General features: G+C 42.8%; 3 protein-coding genes across 3 annotated transcripts; 1 reads left to right on the forward strand and 2 right to left on the reverse strand.

Moving 5' to 3' along the window:
- Window positions 1-1,059: 1,059 nt before the first annotated feature.
- LOC130690707 (uncharacterized) lies at window positions 1,060-3,360 on the reverse strand. Its single transcript, XM_057513641.1, has one exon. The coding sequence runs from the start codon at window positions 3,358-3,360 to the stop codon at window positions 1,060-1,062; it is 2,301 nt and encodes a 766-aa protein (XP_057369624.1).
- Window positions 3,361-3,468: 108 nt separating this feature from the next.
- LOC130690708 (uncharacterized) lies at window positions 3,469-6,161 on the reverse strand. Its single transcript, XM_059497004.1, has 2 exons — window positions 4,795-6,161; window positions 3,469-4,738 (listed from the first exon to the last, which is right to left on the reverse strand). The coding sequence occupies exons 1-2, from the start codon at window positions 6,159-6,161 to the stop codon at window positions 3,469-3,471; spliced, it is 2,637 nt and encodes an 878-aa protein (XP_059352987.1).
- A 7,684-nt stretch (window positions 6,162-13,845) lies between these two features.
- LOC130690709 (uncharacterized) lies at window positions 13,846-14,631 on the forward strand. Its single transcript, XM_057513643.1, has one exon. The coding sequence runs from the start codon at window positions 13,846-13,848 to the stop codon at window positions 14,629-14,631; it is 786 nt and encodes a 261-aa protein (XP_057369626.1).
- Window positions 14,632-15,172: the final 541 nt, after the last annotated feature.

A 15,172-nucleotide genomic window follows, 5' to 3' on the forward strand; every position in this document is an offset into this window, starting at 1 on the left:
GCGTATCTCAAATTAGAGAGTAGCAATAGCTTTTATTTTGTCAGTCCCTTTACCTTTGCTTTCTTGTCTTGTCCAATATTATAACTGACGAAGTTTGCTATACTTGTATTGACTGAACAAGGAACACTTCGACGGACAAGAGGGTATTTCGACGTGATTGTCGACTTGAAAGGAGGTACAAAGGGAAGACAACGAGACAGAAAACAGACTCGTAGAGACTGTATATAAGACTTAAACTTACTGGACCGGGTCGACCCGCTAGGGCCACCAAGAAAACAAAAAAAAGGGAAGAGAAACAAAATAGAATGTGGCGAACAGGGAGCCCTCTACCGGGTTCTAACCCCACCGATCAAATCGGTGACAGCGGGCCCTTGTTTGTCGCTTCGACAAACAACTTTCGAGTGAAGAAGAACACACTTTTTAAAAAACCGATGGTGTTAACTCATTAGATAAATGGTTCACAAAACATTTTTTTCTTATCCTATTTTAATTTAAATTACAGGAGAACATGAACTATATTGTATTTAATAGAGTTCATTTAACAAACTACTATTAGACATACTACAGAAATATTTATTACTTATATCGCACATTATGTGGTCATAACCAACTTTTCCAATTGAACTAATGTTTTACTATTTCATACATCTTTCGTTATATACAGCTCTTACATATTCTGATTTTGCTCTAATAATATTTTATTAAATGAACTCCATTAGATTCAAAATAATTCATGTTCCCCAGCAATTAAAATAAAAATAGGATAAGAGATAAAACATTTGTGAACCATTTAAATAATGAGTAAACGCCATCGGTTTTTGAAAAAGAGAAATGCATATAAGCCGGCGCTCTTATGCAATACATTGCTTACCGGATTGGAGGCTCATCGTTCCCCTCGGAACAAGGTAAATGAAATAGAACTATTTCTAAGGAGAAATAGGACTGATGCCGAGGAGAAATAGGACTGATGCCATGGAGAAATAGGACTGTCCTAAAAGTTTTTAAAAGTCAGTCCTATTTCTCCCAGTCCTATTTCTCCAGTCCTATTTCGTTTCAGTCCTATTTCACCGCCAATCGTTTAAGCGAGTTTGACAGTGAAGGCGTATGACTAGTTTCAAGTGTCATTTCATTTTGCGCTAACAGCAGGCATAATCTAGTCACAGGACGAGTCAAGGTATTTTTTGCGCCGGAAATTTTTATTTTAGCTACACGTACTACATTATCGGACGTGCTAGGTAAAATTTCGACTACCTTTCCCAATGGCCACTGCCCCCGAGGGTTTAATGGATCGACAACAAGTACAATATCGTCCACTTCGATATTTTTGTGACTCTTGACCCATTTTCTCCTTTGGGTGATGTACGGTAGACATTCAGTGATCCATCTTTTCCAGTAGTGGTTGACGATAAGTTGACTTTGTGCAAACTGGTTCTTTGAGATGCTCGTGTTGTCAAGATCGACGAATGCTAGCGGGATGTACGGCATTGGTCTTGCGTGTAAAAAATGATTTGGAGTGAGAGGGTCTGGATCTTCGGGATTTACGCTGAGATGAGTCAGCGGTCGAGCATTAAGCAATGCCCCGATTTCAGCCACAACAGTATTTAAAACTTGATCACTGACGAGACTATTTCCGAGGATCACTTTCATAGCTCTTTTGCACGATTGCACGAGCCTCTCCCACACTCCCCCGAAGTGAGGTCCACTTGGCGGAGAAAAACGCCACTCGATGTGTCGACAAGTGAATTGTGCTTCCAGGTAGTCTTTGCTGTTGTTCAATTCTTCGACTGCCTCATTCAACTCCTTTTCTCCAGCTACAAAATTTGTGCCGTTGTCGCTATATACAACGACTGGCTTTCCCCTCATGCTGGAGAATCGGGAAAAGGCCATTAAGAATGCCTCGGCGCTGAGGCTTGCAGTCACTTCTAGATCGACTGCTCGGGTTGTGAGACACGTAAAAAGGCAAATCCACCTTTTCTCGTGTCGTCGCCCTTTCCCTCCTACTTTGACAGTCAGTGGACCAAAATAGTCGACTCCTGTATGGGCGAATGGAGGCAAGAACGGCGTTATGCGATGGACTGGTAGCTGAGCCATGAGTGGTGCAACTGGTTGTGCATCTCTCCGCTTGCAGGGAATGCACTTGTTGAGTATAGACTTGACTGTCCTTCGTCCAGAGGTTATCCAATACATTTTTCGAGGTTCGCACAATAGGCGGTTGGCCTTCATGTGGTAATTTCGAACGTGAGCATCCCAGACGATCAGGCTTGTGATGCGTTCCTCTGGAGGTAAAATCACTGGGTGTCTTGTGACGTAGTCAATAGGTGCTTGTCCAATTCGCCCGCCCACTCGCATCAGGTGTTGTTCATCGATGAATGGTCGAAACTGCTTGAGTTTTGACCGGTTTGGCAGCTCTTTCCCCTTTTTTAAGAACAACACATCTTCGGGGTAAGCCACTTCTTGTGCACGTTGAATGCACCTTGCCAGAGCCTTTTCAGTTTCGACTGGCGTCAGTTCTCCTGAAGTTAGCTTCACCCTTTTTACTTTGGCACAACAGTTTGCAATAAACCGCAAACACCATGCAAGCACTCGTTCCAGGCGCACTTTGTTAGAATAATATTCCACGCACTGGTCGATCACATTGTCACTGGGCTCCGTTCTCACTTTGTAGACGTGAATGGCTTCGGGATCTTGATGGTCATCTTGATCAATCTGGTCCCACTTTGGCCATGATGGGGGTTCCAACAACAGGAAGGCTGGCCCTTGATGGAACTGCTGCAATTCCTTGAGGTTGCTGGGATCCAATCCTCTGCTGCAGACGTCTGCTGGGTTCATGACTCCTGGGACGTGACGCCATTGCCGATAGTCGGTGTTCATTAGAATCTTTCCGATTCTGTTGCCCACAAACACTTCGTATTTGACGTTGGCAGAATGGATCCATCGAAGAACGGTTTGGGAGTCGACGTGAAACGTGATTTGGCTCAGATCCAGGTTCATCTCATGGCAAATCAGTATGGCCAAGTGTAACGCTTCGACGGCTCCTTGGAGTTCAAGCCGAGGGATCGAGAGCTGTTTCAACGGTGCGACGTGCGTTTTGGCTATGATAAAAGACACGTCGATCCTTTCACTGGCGTACGTTGTTCTCGCGTACGCGACTGCTCCAAAACCTAGTTGACTGGCGTCGGCAAAGATGTGTACTTGCTGTGTTGTTGGGCGCTCTTCGTTTACTAAGCATCGCGGAACTGTGATGCTTGCTAGGTTCGACAAGCTTTGACACCACTCTTGGAATGGGCATTTCAGAGGTTCGGGCAACTCTTCATCCCAGTCTAGTTTAGCTCGCCATACTTCTTGAATTAGCACCTTCATGGCGAACACCATTGGAGCAACGAATCCTAGCGGATCGTATACTGTAGCTACCACACTTACGAGATTTCTTTTCGTAGGTGTGGTGTGTGACTGGACCTTTTCTCCCACCTAGAACGTGAACGCGTCGATTTCCCTGTCCCAAAGAATCCCTAGTGCTCGATCCATGGGCAATTTGTCCAGGTCTAAATCCAGTTTTGGATTGGCCAAGCCTAAAGGTTTGATCGCTGTCAGGACCTTTCTTGACGACGACGACCACTTGGTGAGATTAAAACCCCCCAGCTGCAACAATTCTTTTAGCTGGCGGGCCCGTTTGATTGCCTCGTCTTCCGACTCGAACGAATCCAGATAGTTGTCGACGTAGAAGCTTGTTTTTACGCTGGCAGCTGCATGTGGAAATTTCGTCTTGTGGTCTTCAGCTGTTTTGTTTAAGGCAAACAAACAAGTTGATGGCGACGAGACGGCCCCAAAGACATGGACTGTCATCCTGTAGGTGAGCGGGGATGTCGTGCTGTTTGGTGACCGGTACAAAAATCGGAAGGCATCTTGGTCCTCTTCTGGAACTAAAACCTGGTGATACATCTTCTCGATGTCACTACTGATGGGAATTTGGTGTTTGCGAAAGCGCAAGATTATTCCAAGTAGGTTTAGGAGGTAGTTCGGGCCACGAAGAAGATTTTTGTTCAAGGAAGTACCTTCGCATTCTGCTGAACCGTCGAAGACCACTCTGGTTTTTGTCGTCAGACTGGTCGCACTTTGAACACCATGATGAGGCATGTAATTTGTATTTAGTGTTCTCCCTTTAGCTTCTTCTGTTGATAACAGACGAGCATGGCCAAGGTTGATGTATTCTTGAATGACGTCGTCATATCGTGTGGCGTAGCTCGGGTCTCTTTTGAAGCGACGTTCAATTTGGAAAAGGCGGCTGAGCGCCATACTTCGGTTGTCCGGCAATTCTGGATTGTCGACCTTCCACATTAGACCAATTTGATGGTGATTCCTAATGTATCTGGTGGTCCTCTTCAGAATCTCCTCTCCCCGTCGATCTTCTGCTGACAGGAGTGTAGGAGGCTGTACAGAGTCTTTCGACTCCAGCCTCCAAAACTGCTCGACAAGTTCGGAAAGGTTCCTTTCTTCTTTTCTCGATGTGATGTGGGCTACATAATGGCTTGGTTGCTCCTGTTCGCTTTGCGGGCCCACTTTGCCTCCCAGGCACCATCCAAATGGCGTGTTGAAAGCTACCGGTCCGGTTGACCCATCCATCGGTTTTCGTGATTCGCTATGGTCGGAGCGTCTACTACATCGAGACCAATTAGAACCGTTACTTGGTTGGATTGGACTTCTGGGAGCTTCAGGCCTTGTAGATGAGGGAATGCCTTTGCTTGGACACCCGAAAAGGTCGGGTTTTGAGTGACTTGTAGATTGTCTACTGCATACGCTCTTCTTGCCTGGAACGAAGTCGAGCTGTCTCGCGAACTGATGACGAAGTCCACTATGTGAGCGTTAACTGGGGTGACCCCCCCGTCATAGGAAGTCACGTTGATCTTCGTTGTTGGCCCGGCTAAACCTAGTTTGGTTCTAGCCACATCACTTCGGATTAAGGTGGAATCGCTTCCGCTGTCTAGAAATCCGAAGGAATCGAAGACCTTTTCTCCCTGTTGTAGACGAACAGGAACAATTTTGAACAGCACTTGACGTGGTGTGTCCAGTCCAGTGCGTGATACTGCGCCAAGGAAGGCTTCATCGACTTTATCGTCGAAAGTCACTCGCCTTGGTGGTGTCGATTCTGGTGTGGTCTTGTAGTCACTGGAGGTGCTCGCATTGTTTCTTGTAGAAAACTCGGAACCATGAAGCAGTGTCGAGTGCCATGGATTCTTGCATCCTTTGACCTTACATCGAATCGATTTGAATCTGCACGCTCGGCTGGTGTGCTTTCCTGTAAGGCATCGGAGACACCTGCCTGCTTTGAAGACTGTCTCCGCTCTTTGTGTTGGAGACATCTGCTTGAAGGTGTTACATTCTTCAATTCTGTGGATTGGCTCTCTGCAGACAAAACACGTTGGGCTGCCTTTGGTTTGGCTAAATGAGGTTGTATTTGGTGGGTTCACCCGCAGACCTCCCCCTTTTGTTTGCAACGACTTTGTCTCAGACGTTGAGGTGGTGACATGGTTAATGGTCGAAACGTAAGGAGTTGGATATCCTTTCCCATTCTTCTTTGGCGCGGCTGGTGGTGGTAGAAGCGCTGGAGGACCGGCCATAAGTTTTGTGAAATCTGAAACCTTTGACTGGAGGGTTAACCAGTCATCCAGATCGACAATTGAAGGTACAGCGGGATGCATCTTCATTACCTTTCCTCCCCATCTCTCCCTCAAGGACTTCGGCAGTTTGGTGACAACATGCATGAGGTTGCCCAGCGATTCTAATTCGCTCGCGAGTCCAGAGGTTGACAGAGCGGAGACAGCCCCGTGAAGCTTCTTGGAGAATGTTTTCAGACTGGCGCTGTCATTTGGCTGCACGGACGGGAGTCGAAGGAGATTGTTTAGGTGTGTTTGGGCCATGATAGTGGTGTAGCCATATTCTTGATCAAGTCGATGCCAGACCACTTCGTATTTGCTTGGGTCATGCACGCAATCGGCTACCGAGTTGAGAACATGCGTAGCGAGCAGCACTTGCAGATGCGCTAGTCGAATTCCATTGTCGCTGCATCGGTTGTGATACAGCGTCATAAACTTCGACTTCAACATCTGGTAGTTCAGAGGGTTCCCGTCGAACTTGGTGATGGTGAGAGGTGGAAGTGCTGACATTTTCAAAGAATCAACAAGTTGGCAGATGAGACTAGAATCAGATTTTGGATCGCCCTTTTCTGTTGCTGGCAACTAAACGATGGATCGTGAGACATGTCGATAGTTGCCCCTATGCTGTCCATTTGCTCGCCCGTTGTCCCAGCTCTTCTGCATTGCTCCAATAGGTTGGCTGCCTGTGGCGGTGAGGATGGGGTAATGCCTTGCGGCCATCCTAAAGCTTCGCGACGTTGAGACAACATGCCTTGTATCGACGTGTCTAGACGAACTTGGGATGAGACATTTTCACCCTCGGGCCATTGTCTAGACATTTTTGCACACGTCTGTTGTACAAGGCATTTTAACCTTTCGAGTTCTTTGGACTGCGATTCACTGGTTTTCTGGATAGCTTCTAGTTTTTCTTCGACTTTCTTGGAGCTGGACTCGTTTTCTTCCACCATTTGGCCCATCGCAGACTTGAGTCGAATGTCCATCTTCTTTTCTACGGTTGCTAAAGATTTTTCGTTAACCTCGTGGATCGATTGTAGGATTTGCTCGGTCGCGTGTAACGACTCACTTTGCCGTTTGGCTTGTAGAGATGACTTCTTTATGTCATTAACAATGTCTGATAAAAGCTCCCCATGTCGGTTTAGGACTTCTTGATTGTGGCGAGCTTGAGTTTCGAGTTGTTGAGTTTTTACAGATACAGTCAAATTTTCCTTTTTACTTGCTTTTGTCACTGTTGAGTTGATAGTGACTGACGATGCAAGTGACGATACGATCGACCGCGATGCTAGATGTTGGTCGATTTCTGACAGTACACTCTGGTGGTCTGTCGTGAACTGTACTTCCCATCGTTCACATTCGGCTCAGCGCTTACCAGGTAGATTGGTAACTGTCTCCACATATTTTTCGTGAAGCTCCATGGTGCTATCGAACAGGCGTACGAGTTCGGTACGCCAGATGCTCAATTGGCCCTTGCTGAGACGAATGCCTTGACGATGTTGGCGGATACAGTCATGGATCCTGGTCGACAGCGTGGTGTGCTCCCTCTTCCGTAGACCTCGTGCTTGGGTGAGACTGGGAATTGATAAGTCGTTGCTCGCTTTCCCACCATGGTGATCGGGCCCCGCCTCGGCGATTTGTAAGGCCATTTTAGATTCTTCCTTGGTGGGTCTTGAGATGACTCCTATACTTCCTCCATCATGAACCGGCCCCGACTCCGCGGTTTTTGTGGCCGTTGTAGGTTCCTTTTTGGTAGGATCTGCGATGATTCCTTGGGTCTCACTCATCTTTCAATTGAAGTAAGGTGGCACAAATGCTTAACAGACACAGGATGTAGACGATATCAACGGATACAGTTCGAACGGTTGGTTGACCAGCGTGGTTACGGAACGTGAACAACACGAGGTCGCTAAAGTACAAGGTTGGACAGCTGGAAATGGAGATTTACACTATTCGATTTCCAGAGTCCCGGGTTTCGGCACCATTTGTTGCGTATCTCAAATTAGAGAGTAGCAATAGCTTTTATTTTGTCAGTCCCTTTACCTTTGCTTTCTTATCTTGTCCAATATTATAACTGACGAAGTTTGCTATACTTGTATTGACTGAACAAGGAACACTTCGACGGACAAGAGGGTATTTCGACGTGATTGTCGACTTGAAAGGAGGTACAAAGGGAAGACAACGAGACAGAAAACAGACTCGTAGAGACTGTATATAAGACTTAAACTTACTGGACCGGGTCGACCCGCTAGGGCCACCAAGAAAACAAAAAAAAGGGAAGAGAAACAAAATAGAATGTGGCGAACAGGGAGCCCTCTACCGGGTTCTAACCCCACCGATCAAATCGGTGACAATAGTAGTCATTGATCCATGGACGTTCGTTGTTAAAATGCACAAAATCCGCAACGGAAAAGTAAAATCGAAATTTGTTAAAAAACATTTCGTGATTCTTGGGACGGAACCGCTGGAAATGACTCTCAAGAGTGGAATATAGCGCCTTATCAATGCTAGACAACGCGGTTTCAACTTGTCGCCGATACCGCGAAAAGTAATTAAAATCAAACCATTGCATCGCGAATCACAAATAACAAACAGAACGACGGCACAAGCAGTGTACTCTTCAAAGGAACAAAGAAAACTAACTCACGAAGAAGAATAAAAACACAACACAAGATGTAGATAACAATTCCACCAAAAAAGGGTATAAAACAGAAAATGGAACATCTTGTTAAATACATAACAAACCTGTTATCGAATAAAGGATTGCCGGAGAAATAGGACCTGGGGAAAAAGGACCCAGAGATTTAGGACCTACAAATAGGACCTAGAGAAATAGGACACTGAGATTTAGGACCCAATGTTCAAACATTTTTTGAAGGGTCCTATTTCTCCATCACATGGGTCCTATTTCTCCTTGGTATTGGGCCTATTTCTCCTTCATAAATAGCCTTACTGTCTAAATATCCGCTATTGGAGAAGAAGAACCGACGGATTATGTAGTTTTCCGCACTGCAAACAACTTCATCAATTACTCGTCGAATCATTCTATCATAACTTTTTTGTTTCAATTCATATTTGTAATTTTTTGGCACGATTTCATGCTCTATCTGTTGTTTTATACAGCTCACGTATAAAAGTTATATTTCTTTTTACGGAGTGTTTGGTTTTTAGCCTTTTACATTTTGTTACTGGCGTTTCCAGTCCTAGTATCACCCCTTCCCGACTGATGTCCTTATTCCATGGGCGTTCCCGGGGGCGGGGGTCGCTCTTGCTGAAATACCCCTTAATACATTGATTAATAAGAAAAAAATTATATACAGATAATTTAAGATACGTACATTTCGTAATAAGAAAAGTATTTGACACAAAACCATAGATAAAGACCAACATGGTAAGAACGAAAATAATGATTTCCGCGGGGCTTTTAGTGGGTGCTGGGAACGAATATGTTAACATGAGGACTAGTTTATTATTATTAAAATTTGATACTAATGTTTATGGGAACAATATTACAATCTATAACTAAATATCGTCTGAAGCAAGGACAAAACAAAGGACTACTATAATTCACTCTTGATTCAAATACCATTTATATCTTATTTTCTTCATTACATTTTCAATTCTTTTCACAGTTACAAAGATTCCAATAATTATATTAAAATCAAACCCTACTTCTGTAACAATGCCAGGCGGTGAAAGCTGTCTGTTATATAGGGTAGGAGCGCTTTTCACCAAAGCATTAAATGTAATAAGCAAAACTGAAATGTCCAACTTGTGTAGGGACAGCTATGAGAAAAATTGCAATAGTTATGGCGTGGCTTCTGCTAAAGCGGAAGAGGAACAATAACCTCACATAGCTACTAATAATGACAAATCCATTTTAATTATTTTTGACCAGGAAAGACCTTATTTTTGTGCGTCCGTGATTACCGAAGTCACTTAACCTTTTAAAATGAATCCAAGATTTTTTTTTTTAAATTTTCAATGATCATGGAGGGCATGCCAGTGTATTGCTATCCAAAACTATCATGACACGGCACGTAAATAATAGAACACGAGTCAGCTCATCTATGAGTAAATTTCGGCCATTCATGCGATAATTTTGCCCTTTTTTCGCTAGTTTATTTCAGTTTATGCTTTCTTTTCATTTTTCGTTTTCTTGATGTTGATTTATCCCTTTTCTGTTGGTCTTCCTTTCTCTATTCCTGTTCTTCGATGCGTTCAAACTTCAAACCACTTTTTTTTCCTTTGTGATTTTGATTTTATCCTGTTTCTTAGTTGGTTTGGCAAGTAATTCCACATTGTCTTTTGCACCTATTGCTCTTAGTATTGTTTTACCTATTGTGATACAGTAAATTAATAAAATATTTGAAGATCTAAGAATTTTTTTTTGGTTAATTTAAAGTTTACCTTAACACCTTCAGCTCTTTGCCGAGCACCTTCCCATGGCTGTTTCTCTTCAATGCTTCTTGCCTTATCAGCTTCACCTTTGCCTTTCAAGAATATAAATTTTTCTTTTACTTTTTTTATGTTAAATATTGCCGCGTTTGGATCTAAAGTTAGTTTCAGTTTAATAGTCAAAAATCAGTTAATGTTGATAACTTAGGAAGTACAACAACGCGCGGTGAAGAATCAAACGGCAAGCTTGTATTGCTTGGCACTGAAAATAAAATGTTTTTTAGAAATACAGTAAACAAAAGATCATTATGGAAATTATTCACCATTCTGGGTAGAAGGCTCGTTCTCACTTGAGGTAATTGGATCAACATACTGATGTTCGGCAACATCAGTAGGTCGATAGGTCGATTCGGCACACTGTGGTCGACTGAGAACACCGGAAAAAAAGGCTAATAAATACAGTAAACAAAAGATCATTATGGAAATTATTCACCATTCTGGGTAGAAGGCTCGTTCTCACTTGAGGTAATTGGATCAACATACTGATGTTCGGCAATATTGATGTTGGCAATGGATCAACCGGCTGGCAATCAGAATAAGGTGCTCCTGATTCGGTTGCTGAACTTGTACAAATTGGTTCCTCAGTGGAATAAGCAACATCCCCGTACCGGCACGCTGTCCACATCTGAGATTGCTACGAAAAAAATAAAAATAAAATTTCAGCAGGGAAAATATTTGGGTAATATTTGCAATATTGACCTCCATGCGCACCTTTCAAATCCATCTTATGGAAAGTTGACTGACTTGCTTTTGATTGGTTTATTTTGAAGAGATTGGTTCTTTGGTAGAACAACCTAGTTCATGTGCTTTAAAACTGACACTGTGGTCGACTGAGAACACCGGAAAAAAAGGCTAATAAATATATTAAAATTACAAACTATGAACCTCAATTCTTATTACCTTGGTCTACCAACACATTAGTGAGTTCGTTACAACAGTCAACCCCTTTCATGGACTGTTTGTCACGTTGTCCTGCTGAAATAGGAGGTACATCTGCAGTTAACAAGAATATGAATTCATAAATTTCCAGGGACAACTGTAATTAAAATTACCATTATTAGCTTTTAAAATGAGAGGCTGGCAAGCTTGAATGTTGCAATCAGTGAATGGGTTGCGTTTAGTTTGGCGACCTGCATTAACAACCTGCACCTGCACCATTCCATGTTTTGGTCAGACTTGGGACCTCATGTTGGCTATGAAGCCATCGTCATTGGAAACGATGGCCGTTTTTGCCAAATCGACGGCCGCAGACACCCCGAAAGCTGTCGTCGAAGCTACTGGCGAGGGTATTCGATCAGAAACGTAAAATGTACCATTGACTTTGTCCGATGAAATCTAAATTTTGTACTAATTTTTATTTGTATAATTCTAGGCTGCTTCAGAACAATCTTCCATATGGCTTCCTATCGTGCTGACGCCATCAAAACTGCGCCGGGCTTAGAATTTGAGTAATTTTTTTGTCATTTTTTGTATTTTGTAAAAATAAATGAAATGTAATTCTATTACAAAGAATTTATGGTTTTATTTTAATTGGAAGCTATTTCCATTACAAATTTTCCTGCGTCCTTTGGCTGCCGTGATCCGGACATTCCCAGGATGTTCCAATACGTACGTTCACTGAACATAGGGATTTGCCATTGTGCAGACGTCCAACTAATGACGTCCGTAGTACTCCCAACTAAGGGACCTTAAGGAAACAACCTGATAGATAAATGGTTTTGTTTCTTGGAGTTTCACCCACGAAACGATTTTTTGTAACCAGCTGCAAAATTTGTTACTCGACAAAGATGGACACATAAAGATTGCTGACTTTGGACTTTGTAAAGAGGATACCACGTACGGACGGACTGCCAAAACATTTGCTGAACCCCCGAGTACCTTGCCCCGAAAGTGCTTGGAAGACAACGACTACGGGAGTGCAGTACGTTGGTGGGGCTTGGGTGTTGTCATGTATGAGCTCATTTGGGGTCACTTTCCGTTTTACGACCGGGATCGCGACATTCTCTTTGACCGTATTCTTTTGGAAGAAGTTAGATTCCCTCGAACACTATTGCAGGAAGCGAAAGATCTTCTTGGTGGGCTTTTAGCTAAGGATCCACATAAGAGATTAGGAGGCGGCTCTGAAGATTATCAAGAAATCATTCTACATCCATTTTTCCTACCGATTTCTTGGACAGATCTAGTTCAAGGGAAGGTACGTAGGCGTGCAGGTTGTATTTGAATGTTTTGATTTAACCCTGTCTCCTACACGCAGATTCCACCACCGTTCAAGCCACAAGTGGTAAGTGAAAGACACCCTATAATTCTGTATCTATGCTTATGCTCAATGAGAGAAATAAACGATTTGTACAATTGATAAAACTCTTACGAATGTTTGCGTAATCCATTTTTAATTACTTAAAACTTAAATTGAAAATTTTAGGGAATTAATTCCTAAGTGTGAAATGCATGCTACGGAATTAAAAATGTAATAAAGAAATAAATGGTATTTGAATCAAGATTGAATTATAGTAGTCTTTTTTTTTTGTCCTTGCTTCAGACGATAGTTTGTGTAAGATTGTAATAATATTCCTATATATATAATTCATAAAATGTAAGTAATACTGAACTAGACATCATGATAACAAATCTCGTTCCTAGCCCCACCAAAACCCCCACGGAACTCATTCAATTTTCGTGCTTACCATGTAGGCCTAGTTCTTTCCTTTGTCCGCAAAAGGCAAAAACAATATTTTGCGCAAGGGCAAACAGTGTTTCATTATTAATTAACGTTTCTTAAATTATTTTTATATAATAATTTTCTTATTTGTCTGTGTATTAAGAGGTACTTGTACGCCCTCCCAAGATTCATCATTGAGGCACGAAGAAAAAATAAAAAAAAAGTGAATAAGGACATTAGTAAAGGGAAGGTGATGGTAAGCCTGAAAACACCAGTAAGAAAATGTCAAATGCAAAAATCCAAATACTGTGTGAACAAAATTACTTTTCTATTAAATGAGCTCTAAAAAGCAATAGATAAAGCATATAATCATGCAAAAAAATTACGAATACTAATTCAAAAAAAAAATTATGATTGAGTGAAAACACTTCATATTGATAACGGTGTTTGAAGTGCAGAAACCAATATGAGCCGTTCGGTTTTCTTCCTTAATATCGGACGAATAATGCTCGTTCGATTTTTAGTCGTTCGAAGCTGGAGAAACAGGACCAATACCAAGGAGAAATAGGACCCTTATGATGGAGAAATAGGACCCTTCAAAAAATGTTTAAAATTGGGTCCTATTTCGCCGGGTCCTATTTCTCCAGGTCCTATTTTGAGGTCCTTAATCTCCGGGTCCTATTTCTCCAGGTCCTATTTCTCCGGCTATCCAACATTTTTCCTGCTGTTACACCTTTTAATCATATTTCTGATTTGGGAAATGGTAAAAATTTTCTTTTATTCACATTTGTGCCGAGCTTACGACTGACTCAGGGCGTATTTTGGCGCCAACCGTTAGTTCAAAATTTTTAGTTCAACGATTGTGAGTGCTTGACGTTAAAATGGCCTGAGGTTGAACTGCCCAGCTGAACTACTAGTTTAGGGTAAAATGACAGTTATTGTCGTTTGACATCCGCCAGGTGGCTGCCTGCTACATCGACGTCTGCTTTATTTTTGTTCATCTTCTGTGTAAAATTGCCCCGCCGTCCTCCGGTAAGCCCCCCTGTAATTCTCGAAGTAACTGATGGCAAGGCGAACTTCCGACAAATGGATATGGCAGCCCTTAAAGCCATTGTCCATGAGATCATGAACCTGATAGGCAAACCAGGACATTCTGACTGCCCCCGCGGAGGCAACATGTTCGTTTATCCTATCGATACCACACAACAACAAGCTCTTTTGCAACTTACCCAAATAGCAGGCCGAACAATTATTGCTTCTCTCCCAAATTTTCTCAATGGTAAAAAGGGCATCATAAAAAGAGTTCCACTCTCAGAATCTGATGAAGATCTCCTCGACGCACTGAAAGACCAATGGGTAGTAAAAGCGCAGCGGTTTTTCAGAAACAACACTGGCTCTAAAGAACCGTCTGAGTCCGTCCTCCTTACGTTCGACAAAGCCCTTCCAGTCAGGATTTCCATCATCGGTCTTAGCTTCCCGGTTCTTATCTACTACCCCTTCCCCTACAAATACACCATTTGCTTTCGTCTAGGTCATACAAGAAACTATTGCTCTAGTCCCAGTGGCACCTGTAAAAACTGCGGTGTAACTCATGACCCCACAGACATCTGTATCCAAAAGTGTATTAATTGCAACAGTTTCTCCCACGCCTCCGAATCTAAGAACTGTCCAATTTATGAAGAACTAACCGGCCTTATCAAATTCGCCATAGACAAAAATATAACAGTTAAAGAGGCCCGCACACACATAAGCGGATCCTACAGCTCAGTAGTCCGTCGTCCAACAGTGTTGCCGCCTGTGCAAACAAGCTCGCCGAACACGAGCCAAATTGAAAAAATGATAGCAGAATCCAGCTGCTCCAAGAGGAATTAAGATCCGTAAAAGACATCACCATCAACACCCTAGAATAAAAAAAAACAGCGTTAAATCAGATGTAGACAGCATTAACTGCAGAATTAATCAATTCGAAGCAAAATTTTCTTCGATCAGCTAGAACACATTCTACCCGCACGTCTACCTGCCCCTAAATCCATGGATGTTACCTCTATCCCCGATTCAGAATCTAGCTCGTCCTCCCACGATACCCCTAGAAATGCCAAAACTCCTTCCCAAATCCAAATCCGCAACGACTATAGCTCTGGACGGAAAAACTATAAGACCCATCAGTACAAAAGTAACAAATGAACAATTTCAAATGTATCCTGTGGAACGCGCGTGGCCTCACCAGGTCCCGCTTAGAAGAATTCCATAATTTTCTTAGTTCACAAAAACCCTCCGTCGTACCCCTTCGCGAAACCTCCTGGTTGAACACCTTTTCTATTAAATTCCGCTCCTATAACAATATTCTAAAAAATCGAACTGGCCGGCCTGGCGGTGGAGTTGCCATACTAGTACACCACTCTCTCCCACATGC

Source organism: Daphnia carinata, chromosome 9 (genome assembly GCF_022539665.2).
Source record: "Daphnia carinata strain CSIRO-1 chromosome 9, CSIRO_AGI_Dcar_HiC_V3, whole genome shotgun sequence".
In the NCBI taxonomy this organism is placed as follows: domain Eukaryota; kingdom Metazoa; phylum Arthropoda; class Branchiopoda; order Diplostraca; family Daphniidae; genus Daphnia; species Daphnia carinata.

Coding starts and splice junctions, on each gene's coding strand:
- LOC130690707 (XM_057513641.1), bottom strand. CDS start 3,360: ATGAAGGTGCTAATTCAAGAAGTATGGCGAGCTAAACTAGACTGGGAT.
- LOC130690708 (XM_059497004.1), bottom strand. CDS start 6,161: ATGTCAGCACTTCCACCTCTCACCATCACCAAGTTCGACGGGAACCCT. Junction 4,739..4,794: donor TCGTTCCAGGCAAGAAGAGC/GTATGCAGTAGA, acceptor CGGGTGTCCAAG/CAAAGGCATTCCCTCATCTA.
- LOC130690709 (XM_057513643.1), top strand. CDS start 13,846: ATGGATATGGCAGCCCTTAAAGCCATTGTCCATGAGATCATGAACCTG.